This window comes from Microcaecilia unicolor, chromosome 2, assembly GCF_901765095.1.
Source record: "Microcaecilia unicolor chromosome 2, aMicUni1.1, whole genome shotgun sequence".
In the NCBI taxonomy this organism is placed as follows: Eukaryota; Metazoa; Chordata; class Amphibia; order Gymnophiona; family Siphonopidae; genus Microcaecilia; species Microcaecilia unicolor.
The window spans coordinates 69,853,278-69,874,108 of NC_044032.1; the positions used below are offsets into that span (position 1 = coordinate 69,853,278).

The window sequence follows — 20,831 nt, forward strand, 5'->3', positions numbered from 1 at the left end:
CTGAATATGGCACTTAACCGGCTGAAGCCCAGCATTGAATTTCCAGAGATATTGCCACCAGCTGACGATTGGAGCCTGGTTTATAAAAATTATTTTAACTTGCTACAGCAAATCTAAAAATAATAAATTACTCAGAACATTATGAAAAAGATAAAGTACACGCTGACTACCAAGTACCACAGGTAAGTTTCACATGTGAAATTTGCCAAAATAACCAAAGCTCTCTGGGTAGCTTTGCTTTGTTTAATACCTGATGCCTTCTTCAAAAGTACCCACACACATCTGAACCTGCTTGTGTGTCCTTTTGAATACACAAAATAATGCGTGTAGTTGCCCCAACTTTCCAGCGTAACCCCACCCCTGGAATACCTACAAAATAGGCAAGTATAAGGATGCACATTGTTGACATATGTGGTTATGTGGGTACTTTGACCAATAGAGAGACTGGGCACTAATCCAACCAGCTCATTTCTGTGGGTAGAAGGGCATTTTGCTTCTGCAAACAGCTTTCATTATTACATGTGAGACCTTACCGCTAAGTCAATGGCTGGCAGTAAGGTCTCAGGCCCAAAATGGACGCGCACCAATTTTTACTTTGCTACGTATTCATTTTCGGCCCCTCAAAAAGGCCTTTTTTTACAGGCGCACTGAAAAATGGATCTGCATGCGTCCAGTACACATGCTAACATCAGTGTAGGCCATTTTTCAGCGCACCTTAGTAAAAGGGCCCCACAGTTTTACACTTAGGACTAGATTCAGTAAATAGTGCTCCAAAATTGGTGCCGAAAAAACAACTGGCATTCAATGCTATTCTGTAGTGGGCACTCAAAGATGAACACCCATTATAGAACAGCATTGGCTAATTTCAATGCCCAAATTGGGCACCAGGACTGACACCTGCTGAAACCAGATGTAATTATTCCTGGTGCCTAATCTGGGTGCACATCCCCGGCAGTTGTGTAGCTACGTGGGCCTGGGCCCCCGTAGATTTGGCCCTGGACCCCCTGCCGACGACCCTCTCGACCCCCCTCCCACCGCCAACCCGCCGTCGCCTACCTTTGCTGGCAGGGGACCCCAACCCCCGCCAGCCGAGGTCCTCTTCATCTGCAGGACGTCAGACTCAGTAACAGAACGAAGCCTTGTGTCGGAAGAAGAGGACCTCGGCTGGCGGGGGTTGGGGTCCCCCGCCAGCAAAGGTAGGCAGCAGGGGAGGGTTGGCGGCGGGAGGGGGGGGTCGAGAGGGTCGTCGGCAGGGGGGGGTCAAAGTTATTGTTGGTGGTGGCGGCGGTGGCGGTCAGCAATTGCGGAGGAGGTCTGCGGCGCCGGGGGGGGGCTAAAAAGTGCCCCCTCACCTCGAGCTCTGGACCCCCCCTCCCGCTGAAGTCTGGCTACGCCCCTGATCCCCGGTATTCTATAACACTGTGCAAAAATTCTAGGAACATCGCAGACCCACCTGTACACCTCCCATGGCCACACCCCCTTTTGGGTTACACATTATGGGATTTGGTTGCACATTGTTATAGAATAATGCATAGCAAGATGTGCGTGCAAGTTCAAATTAGTGCCAATTGGCAATAATTGCATGGTTTGCCAATTTATTTGGGCACACATCTTAGATCGATGCCCAAAATTGGGCACCATATAAAGAACCCAACTGCATATGCAGGTTATAGAATACAACTTAATTTAATAGCTGCTAATCAGTGTTAAAATCAATTATTGGCTATAACTGGCACTAATTGGCTCTAATTAGCAGTTATGCACATAACTGCCCTTAGTCGCTAATCCATAAACTGCACACACAAAATCTATAGTGCACAACTGCAAGGGGGTGTGGAGCTGGGTGGGGCGGGTCTAGCAGTTCTTCTATGCACATGTTCTAGAACACTAGCATTTTTTACGCACCTAACTGCTTACAGGAATAAGCGGTTACACCAGACATCGAGCTTGAGCCTCAAGTTAGCTGCGTAAATGTGGACTTATGTTAGTATCCTACAATGGCGATTGCGTGCACAATTGCCAATACAGAATTCACACTTGCTGTGAATCATTCCGGTGCCTAACTTTACGCAATCTATAGAAAATTACCCCGATAGGGGGCAATTATATAACTGAGTGCCACAATTTAACTGTCCGCTTCACGTGGGCTATGAACCTGTCGCCCAATATTCAGCGCTATTTAATGACCCCTGGCCAGTTAAATAGCGCTTAACCAGCTACAGTGGGGGAAATAAGTATTTGATCCCTTGCTGATTTTGTAAGTTTGCCCACTGACAAAGACATGAGCAGCCCATAATTGAAGGGTAGGTTATTGGTAACAGTGAGAGATAGCACATCACAAATTAAATCCGGAAAATCACATTGTGGAAAGTATATGAATTTATTTGCATTCTGCAGAGGGAAATAAGTATTTGATCCCCCACCAACCAGTAAGAGATCTGGCCCCTACAGACCAGGTAGATGCTCCAAATCAACTCGTTACCTGCATGACAGACAGCTGTCGGCAATGGTCACCTGTATGAAAGACACCTGTCCACAGACTCAGTGAATCAGTCAGACTCTAACCTCTACAAAATGGCCAAGAGCAAGGAGCTGTCTAAGGATGTCAGGGACAAGATCATACACCTGCACAAGGCTGGAATGGGCTACAAAACCATCAGTAAGACGCTGGGCAAGAAGGAGACAACTGTTGGTGCCATAGTAAGAAAATGGAAGAAGTACAAAATGACTGTCAATCGACAAAGATCTGGGGCTCCATGCAAATCTCACCTCGTGGGGTATCCTTGATCATGAGGAAGGTTAGAAATCAGCCTACAACTACAAGGGGGGAACTTGTCAATGATCTCAAGGCAGCTGGGACCACTGTCACCACGAAAACCATTGGTAACACATTACGACATAACGGATTGCAATCCTGCAGTGCCCACAAGGTCCCCCTGCTCCGGAAGGCACATGTGACGGTCCGTCTGAAGTTTGCCAGTGAACACCTGGATGATGCCGAGAGTGATTGGGAGAAGGTGCTGTGGTCAGATGAGACAAAAATTGAGCTCTTTGGCATGAACTCAACTCGCCGTGTTTGGAGGAAGAGAAATGCTGCCTATGACCCAAAGAACACCGTCCCCACTGTCAAGCATGGAGGTGGAAATGTTATGTTTTGGGGGTGTTTCTCTGCTAAGGGCACAGGACTACTTCACCGCATCAATGTGAGAATGGATGGGGCCATGTACCGTACAATTCTGAGTGACAACCTCCTTCCCTCCGCCAGGGCCTTAAAAATGGGTCGTGGCTGGGTCTTCCAGCACGACAATGACCCAAAACATACAGCCAAGGCAACAAAGGAGTGGCTCAGGAAGAAGCACATTAGGGTCATGGAGTGGCCTAGCCAGTCACCAGACCTTAATCCCATTGAAAACTTATGGAGGGAGCTGAAGCTGCGAGTTGCCAAGCGACAGCCCAGAACTCTTAATGATTTAGAGATGATCTGCAAAGAGGAGTGGACCAAAATTCCTCCTGACATGTGTGCAAACCTCATCATCAACTACAGAAGACGTATGACCGCTGTGCTTGCCAACAAGGGTTTTGCCACCAAGTATTAGGTCTTGTTTGCCAGAGGGATCAAATACTTATTTCCCTCTGCAGAATGCAAATAAATTCATATACTTTCCACAATGTGATTTTCCGGATTTAATTTGTGATGTGCTATCTCTCACTGTTACCAATAACCTACCCTTCAATTATGGGCTGCTCATGTCTTTGTCAGTGGGCAAACTTACAAAATCAGCAAGGGATCAAATACTTATTTCCCCCACTGTATATGTGAATATTCAGCGGAAGACAGTCGGTTCTCTCCTGCTGAATATTCGCGGTCAGCGCATAGTAGATAACCGTCTCTCCACTAATATTCAGCACTTTGCCAACTAAGTTTGGCAAAATTGGGTCGCCGAAATAGCATAACATAAGAACATAAGAACAGCCATACTGGGTCAGACCAACGGTCCATTTAGCCCAATATGCTGCTTCCAACAGTGGCCAATCCAGGTCACAAGTGCCTGACAGAAACCCAATTAGTAGCAGCATTCCATGCTACCAATCCAGTGCAAGCAGTGTCTACCTCAATAGCAGACTGTGGACTTTTCCTCCAGGAACTTGTCCAAACTTTTTTAAAACACAGATATACTAACCACTGTTACCACATCCTATGGCAACGAGTGCCATAGCTTAACTATTCTTTCATGGGCAGATGATCAAAAGCCCCGCGCTGTTCCAAACAGCGCTCTAAAAATAGCGCCCCTATGATCAGAGATAACTGCATGCAAAGTTAACCACGCAATTCTCTCTGATCATAGGGTAGAAGTGCGGGAGGATTGTGACTGAGCGCACACTTGACAGATCTGGCTGTCAAAAGCCCAGACCTGTCAAACACAAGGGCTAGAGATCCATGGGATCACCAGACCCCAACTACCCCTGCCCCAAGCCAAGCGAAATGGGGAATCGAGGTCCAGCAGACCTCCGGTCCCCTCGACCCCCCCCCCCCCCGACACAAGTGCGTGGGGCTCGAGATCTGGGGGGTTTCTCCAGCCCCCCTAACCCTCTCAGCATCCCCTCAGATGTACCTGGTGGCCCAGTGGGCCGCAGGTCAATTGCCCCCCACCTGGTGGTCTATCGGCCCTTACCCACCCCCTACCTTCAGTTGAAGGAGGGAGGTGGCCTCCCTTCTCTTCCATCAGTGCTGCCTCGAAAATGGCGGCGTCTAGCCCTGCCCAGTGCATTCTTATATGGTGTGAAGCCCTGCCCAGTGAATCCCAGGATGCACTGGGCAGGGATGAGTGCCGCCATTTTCGAGGCAGTGCCGATGGAAGAGGAGGGAGGTCCAACTTAATGTAGGGGGTGGGGAAGGGCTGCTAGACCACCAGGTGGGGGGGATTGACCCGCGGCCCACTGGGCCACCAGGGACATCTGAGGGGATGCTGGGGGGGAGGGGTTGGGGGGGCTGGAGACCCATCAGATCTCCAGCCCCCTCTGAACCTGTGTTGCAGGGGGGTCGGGGGGACCGGAGGTCCGCTGGAACTCTAGTCCCTGTCGCTGGGAGGGGATGGTCAGGGTTCCTGCAGGGGGGGGCTGCTGCATTGGGGGGAATGGGGGCCTGCTAGAATGCAAATGCATGCTGGACAGGGCTCACCATTCCTCCTCAATGGTCTGCAAACCCTAATGCCAGCTCCGAACTGGCGTAGGGTTTGCTGTGGCCAGTGAGCCAATCTTTGACGCGCTGGTCACTGATCATTGGGGATGACTAGGCTTAGCATGCATTTGCATGCTACTTGCGCTAAGAGCCCTGTTTTGAATGCATTTGCATGCTAGTTGTGTTCAGAGCCCGGGAGCGCATTGTTTCATGCACTCGGCGGCTCTGATCATGGACATAGCAAACGCAGTCACTAGTATGGCACTAATAGCCTCTAGCACCTACGTTTGCTTCTGATCATCGGCCCATTAGTGCGTGGGGCAGTGAAATGTGATTTGGAAAAATGATGTGGCATGTGCTCAAGACTCATCCTCCTTGCATGTCACCTGGACAAATCATTAGGATCCATCTTAATTTGACTTTACTGGTTTAAAAAGAAAATCTGTAATTTAATGTACAAAGCCATGTAACCTAAGTATAGAGATGTGTACTGCATATCCTAGAGGAGAGAAGAGATAGAGGAGATATAAGTACAGCCATTCAAATACTTCAAATGAATAAATCTGCTCAGGAACTACATCAGAAAAGATTTTTTCACAGATGCATGGAATATACTCAGTGGAGAAGGTGCAGACAAAAAAATGACAAAAGAATTCAGCAAAGCATAAGATAAGACAGAGGAGAGAAAAGCCCCCAAAAAGCTGGGGTCTATGGAATTATACCCAGAATAAAACAGCAAATTAGATGGGCCTTGTGTTGTATTTGCTCTATTTAAATGCAGGACTTGGGGGAAGGCGAGAGCTAAGAGTTATCAGCATGTTTAAAATTATTGAAGCTATGAGCACTGCACTTCAGTACTTACCATCCAAAAACTTTGTGTTTTGTAGAAGCAATACAAAAAAGATGATTGAAGGCCAGGCTTTCACTTCCAGCTGTCTTTGCATGTTGTCTGTTTCTTTACAATAGGACAGGCAAGATCAAAGTTCACTGCAAAAGAAGACAGCACATGATACGCATTAATTCAGCAGCTTATATTTCCCTTAAGAAAAATAAAAGGCCAGATCAGAGCTAGACCAAATGACTATGAATTAGAAAATAAAGCACGAGCCTTAAGCTTCAAGGGTTTGTTGTTTTCAATTCAGGAACAACAGCTATTTCACCTCTAGAGGTCAGTAGAATACAGTATAGAATAGTCTCTGTGAGATTCTGCCAATGCTGTTGTCCTTTTATGTTTTGATCTGCTTGACATACTCACCTTTATCCTTCTTCTGCAAGCAGGCAGACCTGGGGCCCAATGCACAAAGTTTACCATGCTAGCAAGATCCAATTTAGACTGGTTCTAGCCAGTTTAGCGTTCATGTTATTCAGTGAGTAATACACTAGGAGTTCTGCGTCAATCTTTCCATCCGCAGTAACAGTCAACGATAATCCTATGTGTCAGGTGTTCAGCGCTGTGTGCGTCTGGTAGCGCTATACAAATGCTAATAATAATAATAATAATGAGGTGATTGTTATTAAAATTAGCATTCCATTCTCGGAATTGTTGTTTGATGAAAAGTGGCTCCAACCCGCTGTTCAAAAGGCCTAATTGGTCTCTATTATGATGGGCTCCAGAAATCCCTTACTATGTTGTTTCTTTCAGCGTATAGCAGATCAATGGTCACGTGATTTTGGTCCTTATACAATGGGGGCTTGACTCAATAGCCTGAAATGATGGTCCTCGCTTGGCTCATAGTATCCAGCTCCAGGAGCTTCATTATAAATTCTTGAGTCGAATGTTTATACATCCCTCAAGAGCTAAGAAGATGAGTCTCCCTGCGGATGGGACTGTCAAGTGTTGTGCAGCTGAGGCAACGTATAAACATTATATCTGGGACTGCCCTGGTAGTCAGCTCTTTTGGCAACATCTGTGGACACATTTGAATGGTATTTATCATCGCTCATGGGTGCCTACTCTCTCCAGCTTTGCCTTTTGGACGATACCTCTACAATTGTGGAGGGCACACAAGTTTCCAGTCTTTTTCTTTGCAAGGCAACTTTGATAGCAAAACGTTGCATATTGCTTCAATGGATCTGCCCGGACCCACCCACGCTTACTCAGTGGCGCAATCAGATGCAAACCTCACTCACTATGGAACATAAGTCACTTGATCTTCAGGGTTCTAAGACAAAGAAACGCTTTTTGCTTATGTAGTTTTCTTATTTGAACACTATAAGTATGTGTGTGTGATTGGTTTATCTACGTAAATACCCTGCCTATTTGAGAGCTTATCTTTCTCTTTGGCTTAATCCTGTACCTTGTTAGCAGTTCTTGCTGGTTTATATATTGAGGGAGGCCCTGTTGCACAAGGAGGGGGTGGGGGGTGGGAGGGAGTTTTTCAGGGATTGTTGTTACTGATGCTATCTTTTGCTTTAATTCAAATTTTTCATTGTCGTGTTATATACCAATAAACAGTGGCGTAGCCAAGGGTGGGCCCAGGTGGGCCCGAGCCCACCCACTTTGGGCTCAGGCCCACCCAGTAGCAGCACATCTATGATGTGGCTGGCAGGGATCTCCAAGCCCCACCAGCCAAAAACTCCCAACAACTATCCCGACTGCATACTTTTTAAATAGCAGATCTTCACCTGCAGCGAGTAGCAACTGATACATAGTGCTCGCACTAGCTCCACAGCCTTTCCTCTGATATATTCCCTCCTATGCAGAAACAGGAAGTTACATCATACGGAAGGCTGTGGGGCCAACATGAGCAGTGTGTATTCACAGCCAGAGTTTTGTGAAAATCTGCTATTTAAAAAGTATGCAGGGGAGGGGGTATGTTTGAGAACCATATGGCATGCAGGTGAGAGAGGGAGAGACCAAATCACTTGTGGGACAAGGTGGAGTTCTTCTGCCCACCCATCTTGGGCCCAGGCCCACCCAAGATTGGATGTCTGGCTACGCCCCTGCCAATAAGGATGGTTCTTGATTAAAATGAGCATTCTGAATGATGCACAATTTTACGGGAAGTCTGAAGCTGTCGTAGCATGCAGACGATTTCTTGGCAGAGAAGTCTGAAGTTATACTTTAATAGTATTTGCATATTTATGTTAAATATGCCATGTGCATGTGTCCCTCAAATAACAGCACTGTGAAAAACATTGTCATGGAACCAATAAAAAGGCTGAAGCCTGTTGTGGAGGCACATCCAGGGCACTCGCAGCTGGAAAAAGCTACACACAGCTTTTCATAAACAATAAACTCCACGGGGTATGAAAGTTGTCGTGGAACCCTACAAAAAGAAACTGTAAAAAAATTGTCAGTACTAAAAAAAAGGCGGTGGACGTGTGTGATTTACACCTAGGACACATGCCTAGGACGAAGTTGTAACTTATGTTTCTTGGCCATGCGCATATCATCAGCGCTTAGCTAAGTGACTGTTCTATGCTTGTGTGCTAGATGCTTTCCCCACTGAGCTGCCTGTTGAAATTGCGTGCAGCTCATTTGCATGCGATTTCCTTTGAGCATCGCTCACTATTTCAAAATCGGTAACTTCAACCGTGGATCTAAACGCACGCTGTTTTTAATGGTGACTTTTGAGTATCGGAACCCTAGTGTTTTATTTAAAATGGTTGACTGTAATACACCTACTCAATAAATGGCTCTGCAGAAGACTTGCATTCCAAAAAAATCGATAGATAAAGTTGCAAGGTTGGTGCCCTTCCAGTTTTGCTCTATTGCTGTATGCTGAGTGTACACTGTCCTGGGAAGCAAGGGGTTTTACCATCTCTGTTTACAGGAATAACCATTCCAGCTTCTGTCAAGGGACATTATAGTAAACAATTAGATAAATGTTTTCTCTACAGAATGCAACCACTAGAATTATAAGTATCAAACTGAAACTTATGAAAGTAATTACATTTAAGTCCTTTTTTTCTTGAATTTAGCTCCTACCTTTTTCAGTAGCTCAAGCTGAGCTACAGTAGGCATTTTCCTGTTTCAGGAGGACTTACAACAATTTTGTAGATGAAGCTATGGAGAAGTGATGTCTCTAGATAGAACTATTTGGGGTGGTATCAGGGAGGCAAGCCAGGTATGCAGGCAAGCCAAAGTGACTTTTCCATACATCATAATTATCCTCTACCTTTTAAATAAGCCATAAAATACACAATAAGGGCAATTCTATAAAATGGGACCTAAAGACAGAGGTCAACTGTGTGCTTAAGTCAGTGATTCCCAAACTGGGTTCGTGAACTCTCTTCAGGGGTTCCTCAAGAAATTAGATTTCTGAGAAGTTCTGAGAGAAGAGGACATTTCTCTGGTAAGTGAACACTATTTTGCTTTGTGCTTTGGGAACTTAAAGCTTGGGGTTTAAAGAAGGAATTGTAGGTTAGTGATATGCAAAATAAAAATATAAAAAGCAAATTTTATCAACTAATCTCCATAGTCCTTTCCACTTAGTTCTAAAAACTTTGTACCACAGCATTAACAGATAGAATCTAGCAGGCATTGCAGGATGTTCACTACTTCTGGGATAAGCAGTTTAAAATGTTTTGTACTTTTTTGGGATCTTGCTAGGTATTTGTGACCTGGATTGGCCACTGTTGGAAACAGGATGCTGGGCTTGATGGACCTTTGGTCTTTCCCAGTATGGCAATACTTATGTACCTGTGTACTTATGTAGATCGTAGAATCTGTTTGCATATATATGTTTGTATAAATTGAGTGTTTTCGGTGTATGAAAAAAATATTTTAGGGGTTCTCCCATAGTAAAAAATTGGGGAATCATTGGCTTAAGTTATAGAATAATATTTATTTATTAGGATTTATTTACTGTCTTTTTGAAGGAATTCACTCGAGGCGGTGTACAGTAAGAATAAATCAAACATGAGCAATAGGCAATTACAGTAGTAAAAATATTCAAATAACAGTACAAAGTATGCATAGTATAATATTTACAATGTCAACACAATACGTAATAGAACATTTTAATAGACAGAGTAGGGTATAAGCAAAGGTGGAACATATAGATAGCTAAGAGAGTAGAGAGTAAGGCGACTAATTTAAAGAAAGTTGCACATGAGGTCAGAGAGATGATTAAATATCATATCAACTAGGATAGGAATGAATAAACATGTCCTGTTGCAGTATGTACAGTCCGTGTCACTCCTTGTGTGTGTGTGTAAGAGAGAGAGAGAGAGAGAGAGAGAGAGAGACAAAGAAGTTAGTTACTTCTTCCATTAAAGGCCTGGTTGCAGAGCCAAGCTTTCACCTGCTTCCTGAAGTAGAGATAGTCTTGTTAAGCAGAGCCTTTCAGGTATTTACGCACTTCATTGGTGCCCCTAACTGGCAATTACACACATGTGCTAGGTGCTATTTTATAACCTATGCATCAAAAATGCTTACTGTGTAAGTGGGCGGAATATGGGCAGGTCATGGGTGTGTCTCTGACATACACACATAACTTACAGCAGTGACGATCCTAGGTCGGCTGCCACCCGGGGCGGATCACCAATACGTACCCCCCCCCTCGGGTGCAGCACGACCACACCCCCCTGGCGCAATGACACCCCCCCCCCCGGCGCATTAACCCCCCCACCCTCCAGGTGCATTCTTGGCTGCTGGAAGCAGCTGCGCGGCTCTCGGCTCCGCTGGCTCCCTGCTCCCTCTGCCCCGGAACAGCAGAGGGAACAGGGAACCAGCGGAGCCGACAGGCACACGGCTGCTCTCTGCACCCCTCCAGCGGCGTGCACCCGGGGCGGACCGCCCCCACCACCCCGCCCTTGGTACGCCGCTGACTTACAGAATACTATAAGTTACACACATTTCAGGATGCAATCAAGTTGCCAACAGTTACAACTGCCCTTGACTTGGCATAACTATTGGCACCTAACTGTAGGCACATAAATGCCAGCTTACGCTAATATTTTGTAATGAAATCTTGGTGCCAAGGTAGCTTCTGCCACCCAAAAAACTACCCATTGTAAACGATAGCATTATAGCACAAATTCTTCTATAGGGGAGTGAAATATGGATTCCATACAAGAAAGACCAGATTCCAGACATAGCTAATCCTGGTTTTGAACTTATATCCCAAAGTAGTGTGGGAGTTATAGTCCCTGATTCTACTCACTGAAATTCATGCTGCAGGTCCCATAATGCATCAGTATAGGGTTGATAGAAAGCCAGAAATAGCCTAAAATCTCACTGTTGAAACTGGGTAACTTGGTAGCTCTGAGAATCTCATTATAAACCCTGGACCTCCAGTTTTATAACACACATCACAGTTCCCAATAATAGAACTAGGACCTTTCCTCATACAATTCACTGTACAAAAATATTATTTAAATTGTGAAATATAAAGAAAGTAGATGTAAATTTCTACTGTAAAACTGACAGTTTATATTTGCTAAAATAAAAAATTAAGGGTCCGATATTCAGCCAGCAGCGGTGAGCACTTTGCTCACCACCAATGAGTTATTCCCAGATATTCAAAGCAAGGACCTGTGCGGGCCCAGCCCCCTGTCATCCTACTATCTCCATGTCCAGCATTCTCTTTCAATTTCCCTATACAACCATGTCCCTTTTTCCTCCCTACCCAATTCAGCATCTCCTCCTTCTTCTCCCTCCTCTAATCCAGCATCTTCTCCAAGGCTGTTCCAATACCCCCTCTCTTTCCCTATCCCAATCCAACATCTCCTTTGTCACCCTACTCTCCCTATGGCTACCGTCTCTCCTTATCCCCTTGAGCAAATATATTCTTTTCCATCCTTCTATGATCCAGTAACTCCTCTCTCTTTCCCCCTCCCAACTTTTGTCCAGTTGTTCAGATCCCCCCCCCCTTCTTATGTTCAGCAACTTGGCTATCTCCCTACCACCCACCCAATCAGCTCTTCTACTCCCCAAAGGGTCCAGCAACCCCCTTTGTGTCCCTTTTCCCACCTCTTCCATCCAACATCTCCTTTCTGTTTCCCTTAGCCAGCATCTTCCTTCCCCATCATCTCCTTTCTGTCACCCTACTGCCAAGGTTTTCTCCAGCATCCTCCCCCCCCCCCCCCGCCATGAACAAGCATAATTGCTTTCTCTCTTCCCTCCCTGATCCAGCATCTCACTTTCCTCCTCTGATCCCCACCTCCCCAATCCATTTCACCGTGGAGCCTTCTATCTCATGTGCACTGCTGCGCACTCTGCCAGTTCCTGTCCCACCCCTCAGAACAGGAAATGACTTCATAAGGCAGGACTAGGACAGCAAAATGTGCAACAGCACAAGTGAGATGGAAGGCCCCGCGGATTCACTTTCAGCTCAATTTCGAAAGTGATCACCAGCCATCTTCTGACACAAATTGGGAGATGGCCGGCGATCTCCTAAACCCAGCCAAATCGGTATAATCGAAAGCCGATTTTGGCCGGGTTCAACTGCTTTCCGTCGCGGAGCCGGCGAAACATCAAGGGGGCTTGTCGGTAGGGTAGTGAAGGCGGGACTGAGGCATGCTCACGAAATGGCCGGCTTCACCCAATAATGAAAAAAAAAAGCCAGGCTTGTAGAGCATTTCGCCGGCTGTACTTGGTCCCTTTTTTTTCACGACCAAGCTTCAAAAAGGAACCCCAACTCACCAAATGACCACCGGAGGGAATTGGGGATGACCTCCCCTTACTCCCCCAGTGGTCACCAACCCCCTCCCACCCAAACAAACCCAAAGAATAAAAACCCTTTTTGCCAGCCTCTATGCCAGCCTCAAATGTCATACCCAGCTCCCTATGACAACCTCAAATGTCATACTCAGGTCCATCGCAGCAGTATGCAAGTCCCTGAAGCAGTTTTTAGTGGGTGCACTGCACTTCAGACAGGTGAACCCAGGCCCATCCCCCCCTACCTGTTACACTTGTGGTGGTAAATGGGAGCCCCCAAAACCCGCTGTACCCACATGTGGGGAGTGGGTTTTGGGGGGGATTTGGGGGGATTTGGGGGGCTCAGCACACAAGGTAAGGGAGCTATGCACTTGGGAGCTATTTTTATTTTATTTTTTAATTTTTAGAAGTGTCCCCTAGGGTGCCCGGTTGGTGTCCTGGCATGTCAGGGGGACCAGTGCACTACAAATGCTGGCTCCTCCCATGACCAAATGCCTTAGATTTGGCCGGGTTTGAGATCGCCGGCATTATTTTCCATTATGGCCGAAAACCGATGCCGGCCATCTCCAACCCGGCGAACTCTGACATTTGGCCAGGCCCAACCGTATTAGTGAAAAAAAGATGGCCGGCCATCTTTTTTTGAAAATACGGTTGGCTCCGCCCACTTTCAGCGCCGGCCCCGAAGATGGGCGGCGCCGTTCGATTATGCCCCTCTAAGTTGCCTTAAGCACTAATGCACGCTTAATACAGGAAAAATGCCCGAACACAGGATGCACTAAAACATTCTGTGTTAGTTCTGCCATCAGTATTTTTGCTATTCAGCTAGTGTGCTGACTTCACTGGCATGCTAACAGGTTAGCACGTCCATAACATGGGAACCCTTAGTGCTTCCTAAACAGAAGGCAGTAAGTGCTCTTGTGTTAAGTTTCTTAAATGGCTGCTTGCTAATTCTAACTCAAGAAATAGAAAAACGGCTCTTATATGGCTGCAGCACTGGAAATGGTGTTAGCGCACAGGAGGGTAAAAGGGCACCTAAGTCCAGATTCAAGCATGTTATCCTCTTTCTTCTGTGCTGAATGGCACATTCTGTTCCATACCCCCCCCCCCCCCCCACCTCTATAGATCTGCACAAGTTGCAGGAGGGAGATATCCTTTCCGCTAGTGTTCACTGCTGCCTTGTGTTCATAACTTATTTCAGGAGACAACATTTTTCTGCTTCTTCCCCCGAGGCATTCTGCCTAAATCCCAGACTTCAGTGCTGACAGCCACACCCAGAGAGAGACATCAGATATTATTTGGAGAAGGCTCAGGAAACTTTGGTATAGACTTTGTTTGTAAAGGGAGGTGGCTTTGAGATATGATTTCATTTCACTGCACTAAGAAATTGTTCTTTCCAAGGTTCAACCTCATACCAGAAAACACTATTTACTTACTCACAGTAAACTAATTAGGGCTAGCTTTATTAAAATAAGTTACCACGTTACCATGTGTTAATGCAATTAATGCACATGTTTATAAAATGGGATTGGCGATCCATAATGTGTGTGAATACAGGTAGAGCATGATTAGGAAAAGCTTCTATTGTGTGCAGTGTGTAGTATATTAAACAACTCAAGAATTTCCTTTTCTATTGGATTAAAGGTATTTAAAAATGATTTGCAACCTAGCCCTCAGGACACATCTATTCAGATAGGTTTTCAGGATGTCTACAATGAATATGCATGAGATAGCTTTGCATGCAGTGCCTCCTCCACTAAATAGGAACCTACCTGAGAAGCTTTGAGAGAAGAGAACATTTCTCTGGGTAAGTGAACATTTTTTGTACTCTGTGCTTTGGTGATTTAAACGTTGGGGTTTAAAGAGGTAAGGTATGTTTATTGATAAAGACAGTTAGAATTTAAAAAAGCAAACTTTATTAACTAGTCTCCTTACCCTTTTCCCCATAGTTTCTAAAACTTGAACCACAGCGTACAACATTAACAGATAGCCTCTAGAAGGCACAGCAGGGCCTAGTTCCGTCTTTATTCTCACCCACCCTCCCCAACGCTTGCCCACCCCTAGCACTTCTCTTCATTTATAGTCTTAACTAATAGAATAGTCAATTATTCTAATTAGAATAACAAAAGGGGAGTTTTCATTAGAGTTTGAATTACAAGTGTACCATATTAAGAACCATATAATCTTAAGGTTCTTTATATTAATCTAACATTCCTAATACCTTAAGAAGTTTAACCACAATAATAGCATCTGCAGCCCAGAGTCTTGAACTGGGGCTTGTGCTAAGGCAGCCTCTTCCACAATCAGCTGTGAATTGAATGCACTCCTATAGAACCACTGGGTAAAACTGCACAAGAGAGGTTAATTAGCTTCACTGAAGCCTCTCCTCTGCTCGGCACTTCAACCCTCATCTTCCCTAACACATGTTAGAAGCTCACACTAGTTATGCTGTAAATTCCATCTGATATTTAACTACCTGATTTCTTTTTGGCCACTGTGGCTAAGGTTTAAAAGAAAACACCAACTGTGGCACCTAAATATTGGCCCACTGGGGAATTGTGAACACCCTAATCTGGAGACCCCAATTCAAACCTAGATATCCTATGCAAAATGGAGCTTTACTTATCACACTTGGTTTCATGTTATTGTTCGTTCTAAAAGAACTGAATGTTTGGATGTCGCTCCATGCTAACAAACCCTCCCCTCTCACCTTCAAGGTCAGAACCACATGCACAGACAATACAGATACCCCCCCACCCCCACGCATAGACAGGCAATGCAGATACAAGCAAAAATGCACATGTATGTGTGCACATACACACACTTACACACAGAGGGGTGGGAAAGAACTCCACAAGCAATGCTCTGCATGCTTTCCCCACTTGTATTTTCAGCACACATGTTATCCATTCACACTCAGTTACTCAGTGAAGGATTTATCCCAATATCCTTCACATACTGACTGGCTCCTAATTTTCCAATCATGAAATAAATAAATAATACATAGGAGGAAATATTTTTTCACTCAAAGAATAGTTAAGCTCTGGAACTCGCTGCCGGAGGACGTGGTAACAAAGGTTAGCGTATCTAGAAGGAGAGTTTTCATTAGAATTTTAATTACATTTATTAGTTTCTGAGAAGCAAACATAAATAATTACATATTACACCATATAAACTTAAGGTTCTTTATATTCATCTGATATCCCTAGGACCTTAAGAAGTTTTAATTAAACAACTCTATAATACTAAGATGCAGGCAACACTGAGAGGGGTGCTATCCAGTCTTTTGCATTGAGTGTCACATGTATTATTGTCTCCTAGTTGGTGAGAGGTTATATGTGTGTGCTCGATGCAAAGAGCTCCTAGCTCTCAGAGAACAAGTCCATTCTCTTGAGGATAGAGTAGCAGACTTGGAGGAGCTGAGAGAGACAGAGAGGTACATAGAGGAGGCCTACAGGGACATTGCACAGAAGTTCCACCTCCAATCTGGCAGCCCCTATGTTGCCTTGGAGGAGGGAGGATTTCTAAAAGGAAAACATCACCCTGGTGCAGCTGGAAGTAATCCTGTAGCCAGGACCAGCTCACTAGGGGATGCAATATCCTCTCACACCAAGGATGTATTTCCAGGAGTTTCTGCCCAGAAGGGAAGGGTTAGGACAGCTGCTGTAGTTGGTGATTCAATTATTAGGCATATAGAGCTGGGTGGCTGGTGGACGTGAGAATCGCCTGGTGACTTGCCTGCCTGGTGCGAAGGTGACGGACCTCATGTGTCACCTAGATAGGATTCTAGATAGTGCTGGGGAGCAGCTGGCTGTCCTGGTATATGTAGGTACCAATGACATAGGAAAATGTGGCAGAGAGGTAACGGAAGCCAAATTTAGGCTCTTAGGTAGAAAGCTCAAATCCAGAACCTCTAGGGTAGCATTTTCTGAACTGCTCCCTGTTCCACGCACAGGGCCCAAGAGACAGGCAGAGCTGCAGAATCTCAACGTGTGGATGAGGCACTGGTACAGGGAGGAGGGTTTTAGATTTGTAAGGAACTGGGCAACATTCTGAGAAAGGAGGAGCCTATTCCGGAATGATGGGCTCCCCCTTAACCAGGGTGAGACCAGGCTGCTGGCATCGGCATTTAAAAAGGAGATAGAGAAACTTTTAAACTAGAACCTGGGGAAGGCCAACTGTCGTTCAAAAATGCATGGTTCAGAACAAGGTATCTTTTAGACATCACCAAAACAGGGAAGATAGAGAATCCCGATAGTGAGGTTGCAATAGAGACCATAGTAGACCAGGTGTTTTTAAATAAAAAGCAGACAAAAGATTGCAAATTAACACTGTCAACTGCTCAGCAAGATGTAAATAGGAACAACAAACATAATTTGAAATGTCTATATACGAATGCCAGAAGCCTAAGAAATAAGATGGGAGAGTTAGAATATACTGCATTAAATGAAAAATTAGATATTATAGGCATCTCTGAGACCTGGTGGAAAGATGATAACCAGTGGGACACTGTCATACCAGGGTACAAATCATATCGTAGTGATATGGTAGATCAAATTAGTGGAGGGGTAGCACTGTATGTTAAAGAGGGCCTTGAATCAAATAGATTGGAAATTCTGCAGGAAACAAAGGACATCTTGGAATCCCTAAGGATTGAAATTCCATGTGTAAGAGGGAAAAGGATTGTGATAGGAGTGTACTACCATCCACCTGGCTAGGATAAACAGACAGATGTAGAAATGTTATCAGAAATTAAGGAGGCTAACAAACTGGGGAACACAATAATAATGGGTGATTTCAATTACTTGGATATTGACTGGGTAAATGTAACATTAGGGCATGCTAGGGAGGTAAAATTCCAATACGAAATCAAGGACTGCTTTACAGAACAGCTAGTACAAGAGCCAACAAGAGGAGGAAAGATTCTAGACTTAGTGGAGCACATGATCTGGTGCAAGAGGTAATGGTGCTGGGGTTGCTTGATAACAGTAAGTACACACAGGAAATCCAATATGTTATCATTTAACTTTCAAAAAGGAGACTAGGATAAAATGAGAAGAACGGTGAAAAAAAAATTTAGAGGAGAAGCTGTGAAGGTCAAAATTTTACATCAGGTGTGAATACCATCCTGTAAGCCCAGGCCAAATATATTCCTTGCATTAAAAAAGGAGGAAGGAAGACAAAATGGCAGCTAGCATGGTTAAAAAGTGAGGTGAAGGAAGCTATTAGAGCTAAAAGAACAACCTTCAGAAAATGGAAGGATCTGACTGAAAATAATAAGAAACAGCATAAGGAATGGCAAGTCAAATGCAAAGTGCTGGTAAGGAAGGCAAAAAGGGACTTTGAAAAAAAAAAAAAAAGATTGCATTGGAGGCAAAAACACATAGCATATATATATATTTTTTAGATATATTAAAAGCAGGAAGCTGGCAAAAGAATTAGTTGGACCGCTAGATGGCCGAGGGGTAAAAGGGGCACTCAGGGAAGACTAAGCCATAGTGGAGAACTTAAATGAAGTATTTGCTTCAGCCTTCACCGAGGAAGATTTTGGAGAGATACCAGTGCCAGAAACGGTATTCAGAACTGAAGAGTAAGAGAAACTGAATGAAATCTCCATAAACCTGGAGGATGTAATGGTGCAATTTGACAAACTGAAGAGTAGCAAATCACCTGGACCGGATGGTATTCATCCCAGAGTTCTGATTGAAAAATGAACTTATCTTTAAAATCAAGCATGGTACTGGAAAATTGGAGGGTGGCTAATGTAATGCCAATTTTTAAAAAAGGTTCTAGAGGTGATCCGGGAAATTATAGACCGGTGAGCCTGACGTCTGTGCCAGGCAAAATTGTAGAGACTATCATAAAGAAGAAAATTACAGAGCATATTCAAAAACATGTATTAATGAGACAAAGCCAACATGGATTTAGTGAAGGGAAATCTTGCCTCACCAATCTATTACATTTCTTTGAAGGGGTGAACAAACATGTGGATAAAGGGGAGCCAGTCGATATTGTGTATCTGGATTTTCAAAAGGCATTTGACAAAGTACCTCATGAAAAACTCCAGAGGAAATTAGGGAGTGATAGGATAGGAGGTAGTGTCCTATTGTGGATTAAAAACTGGTTAAAAGATAGAAAACAGAAAGTAGGGTTCAATGGTCAGTATTCTCAATAGATAAAGGTAGATAGTGGGGTTCCCCAGGGGTCTGTGCTGGGACTGCTGCTTTTTAATATATTTATAAATAATCTAGAGATGGGAGTAACTAGTGAGGTAATTAAATTTGCTGATGACACAAAGTTATTCAAAGTTCTTAAATCGCAAGAAGATTGTGAAAAATTGCAAGAGGACCTTATGAAACTGGGAGACTGGGCATCCAAATGGCAGATGATATTTAATTTGAGCAAGTGCAAAGTGATGCATGTGGGAAAGAGGAACCCGAACTACATAATGCAAGGTTCCACACTAGGAGTCACTGACCAGGAGAGGGATCTAGGTGTCATCGTTAATGATACATTGAAACCCTTTGTTCAGTGTGTGGCGGTGGCTAAGAAAGCAAATAGAATGTTAGGTATTATTAGGAAATGAATGGAAAACAAAGATGAGGACATTTTAATGTCTTTGTATTGCTCCATGGTACAACCATGGACCTCAAATATTTTGTGCAATTCTGGTCACCGTATCTCAAAAAATATGTGGAGGGGCATAATTGAAAGGGACGCCCAAGTTTTGCTGAGGATGTCCTCGCTAAACGTCCCAGTGGAGGGACGGAAAACCTGTATTATCGAAACAAGATGGATGTCCATCTTTCGTTTCGATAATACGGTCGGGGACACCCAAATCTTGACATTTAGGTCATCCATAGAGTTGGTCGTTCCTAGATTTGGTCGTTTCTGATTTTCGTCGATAATGGAAACCAAGGACGCCAATCTCAGAAACGACCAAATCCAAGCCCTTTGGTCATGGGAAGAGCCAGCATTTGTAGTGCACTGGTCCCCCTTACATGCCAGGGCATCAACCGGGCACCCTAGGGGGCACTGCAGTGGACTTCATAAAATTGCTCCCAGGAACATAGCTCCCTTACCTTGTGTGCTGAGACCCCAAAACCCACTACCCACCACTGTACACCATTACCATAGCCCTTATGGGTGAAGGGGGTCATCTAGATGTGGGTACAGTGGGTTTCTGGTGGGTTTTGGAGGGCTCACATTTACCACCACAAGTGTAACAGGTAGGGGGGATGGACCTGGGTCCGCCTGCCTGAAGTGCACTGCACCCACTAAAACTGCTCCAGGGACCTGCATACTGCTGTGATGGACCTGAGTATGACATTTGAGGCTGGCATAGAGGCTGGCACAAAAGATTTTTAAAGATGTTTTTTTGAGGGTGGGAGGGGGCTAGTGACCACTGGGGGAGTAAGGGGAGGTGATCCCCGTTTCTCTCTGGTGGTCATCTGGTCAGTTCGGGCACCTTTTTGTGGCTTGGTCATAAGAAAAACAGGACCAGGTAAAGTCGTCCAAGTGCTCATCAGGGATACCCTTTTTTCCATTATGGGTCAAGGACGTCCATGTGTTAGGTACGCCCAAGTCCCCCCTTTGCTACGCCTCCAACATGCCCCCGTGAACTTTGGTCATCCCCACAACGGAAAGCAGTTGTGGACGCCCAAAATTGGCTTTCGATTATGCCAATTTGGGCGACCCTGTGAGAAGGACGCCCATCTTCCGATTTATGTCGAAAGACGGGCGTCCTTCTCTTTCAGAAATAAGCCTGATAGTGGCATTAGAAAAGGTAGAGAGAAGGACGACAAAAATGATAAAGGGGATGGGATGATTTCCCTACGAGGCTAAAGCAGCTAGGGCTCTTCAGCTTGGAGAAAAGATGGCTAAGGGGAGATATGATAGAAGTCTATACAATAATGAGTGGGGTGGAATAGGTAGATGTGAATCGCTTGTTTACTCTTTCTAAAATTACTAGGATTAGGGAGCATGCAATGAAGCTACAAAATAGTACATTTAAAACGAATTAGAGAAGATATTTCTTCACTCAATGTG

At 44.7% G+C, this 20,831-nt stretch overlaps 1 protein-coding gene across 3 annotated transcripts in view; it reads right to left on the reverse strand.

Moving 5' to 3' along the window:
• PRLR (prolactin receptor) overlaps nt 1-20,831 on the reverse strand; it is a 291,254-nt gene that overhangs the window by 44,176 nt on the left and 226,247 nt on the right. For all 3 annotated transcript variants that reach the window (XM_030193031.1, XM_030193029.1, XM_030193030.1), the window contains one exon: nt 6,042-6,166. In XM_030193031.1, coding sequence (XP_030048891.1) covers nt 6,042-6,123 — 82 coding nt within the window. In that variant the 5' untranslated portion in view covers nt 6,124-6,166. The remainder of the gene's footprint in view (nt 1-6,041; nt 6,167-20,831) is intronic.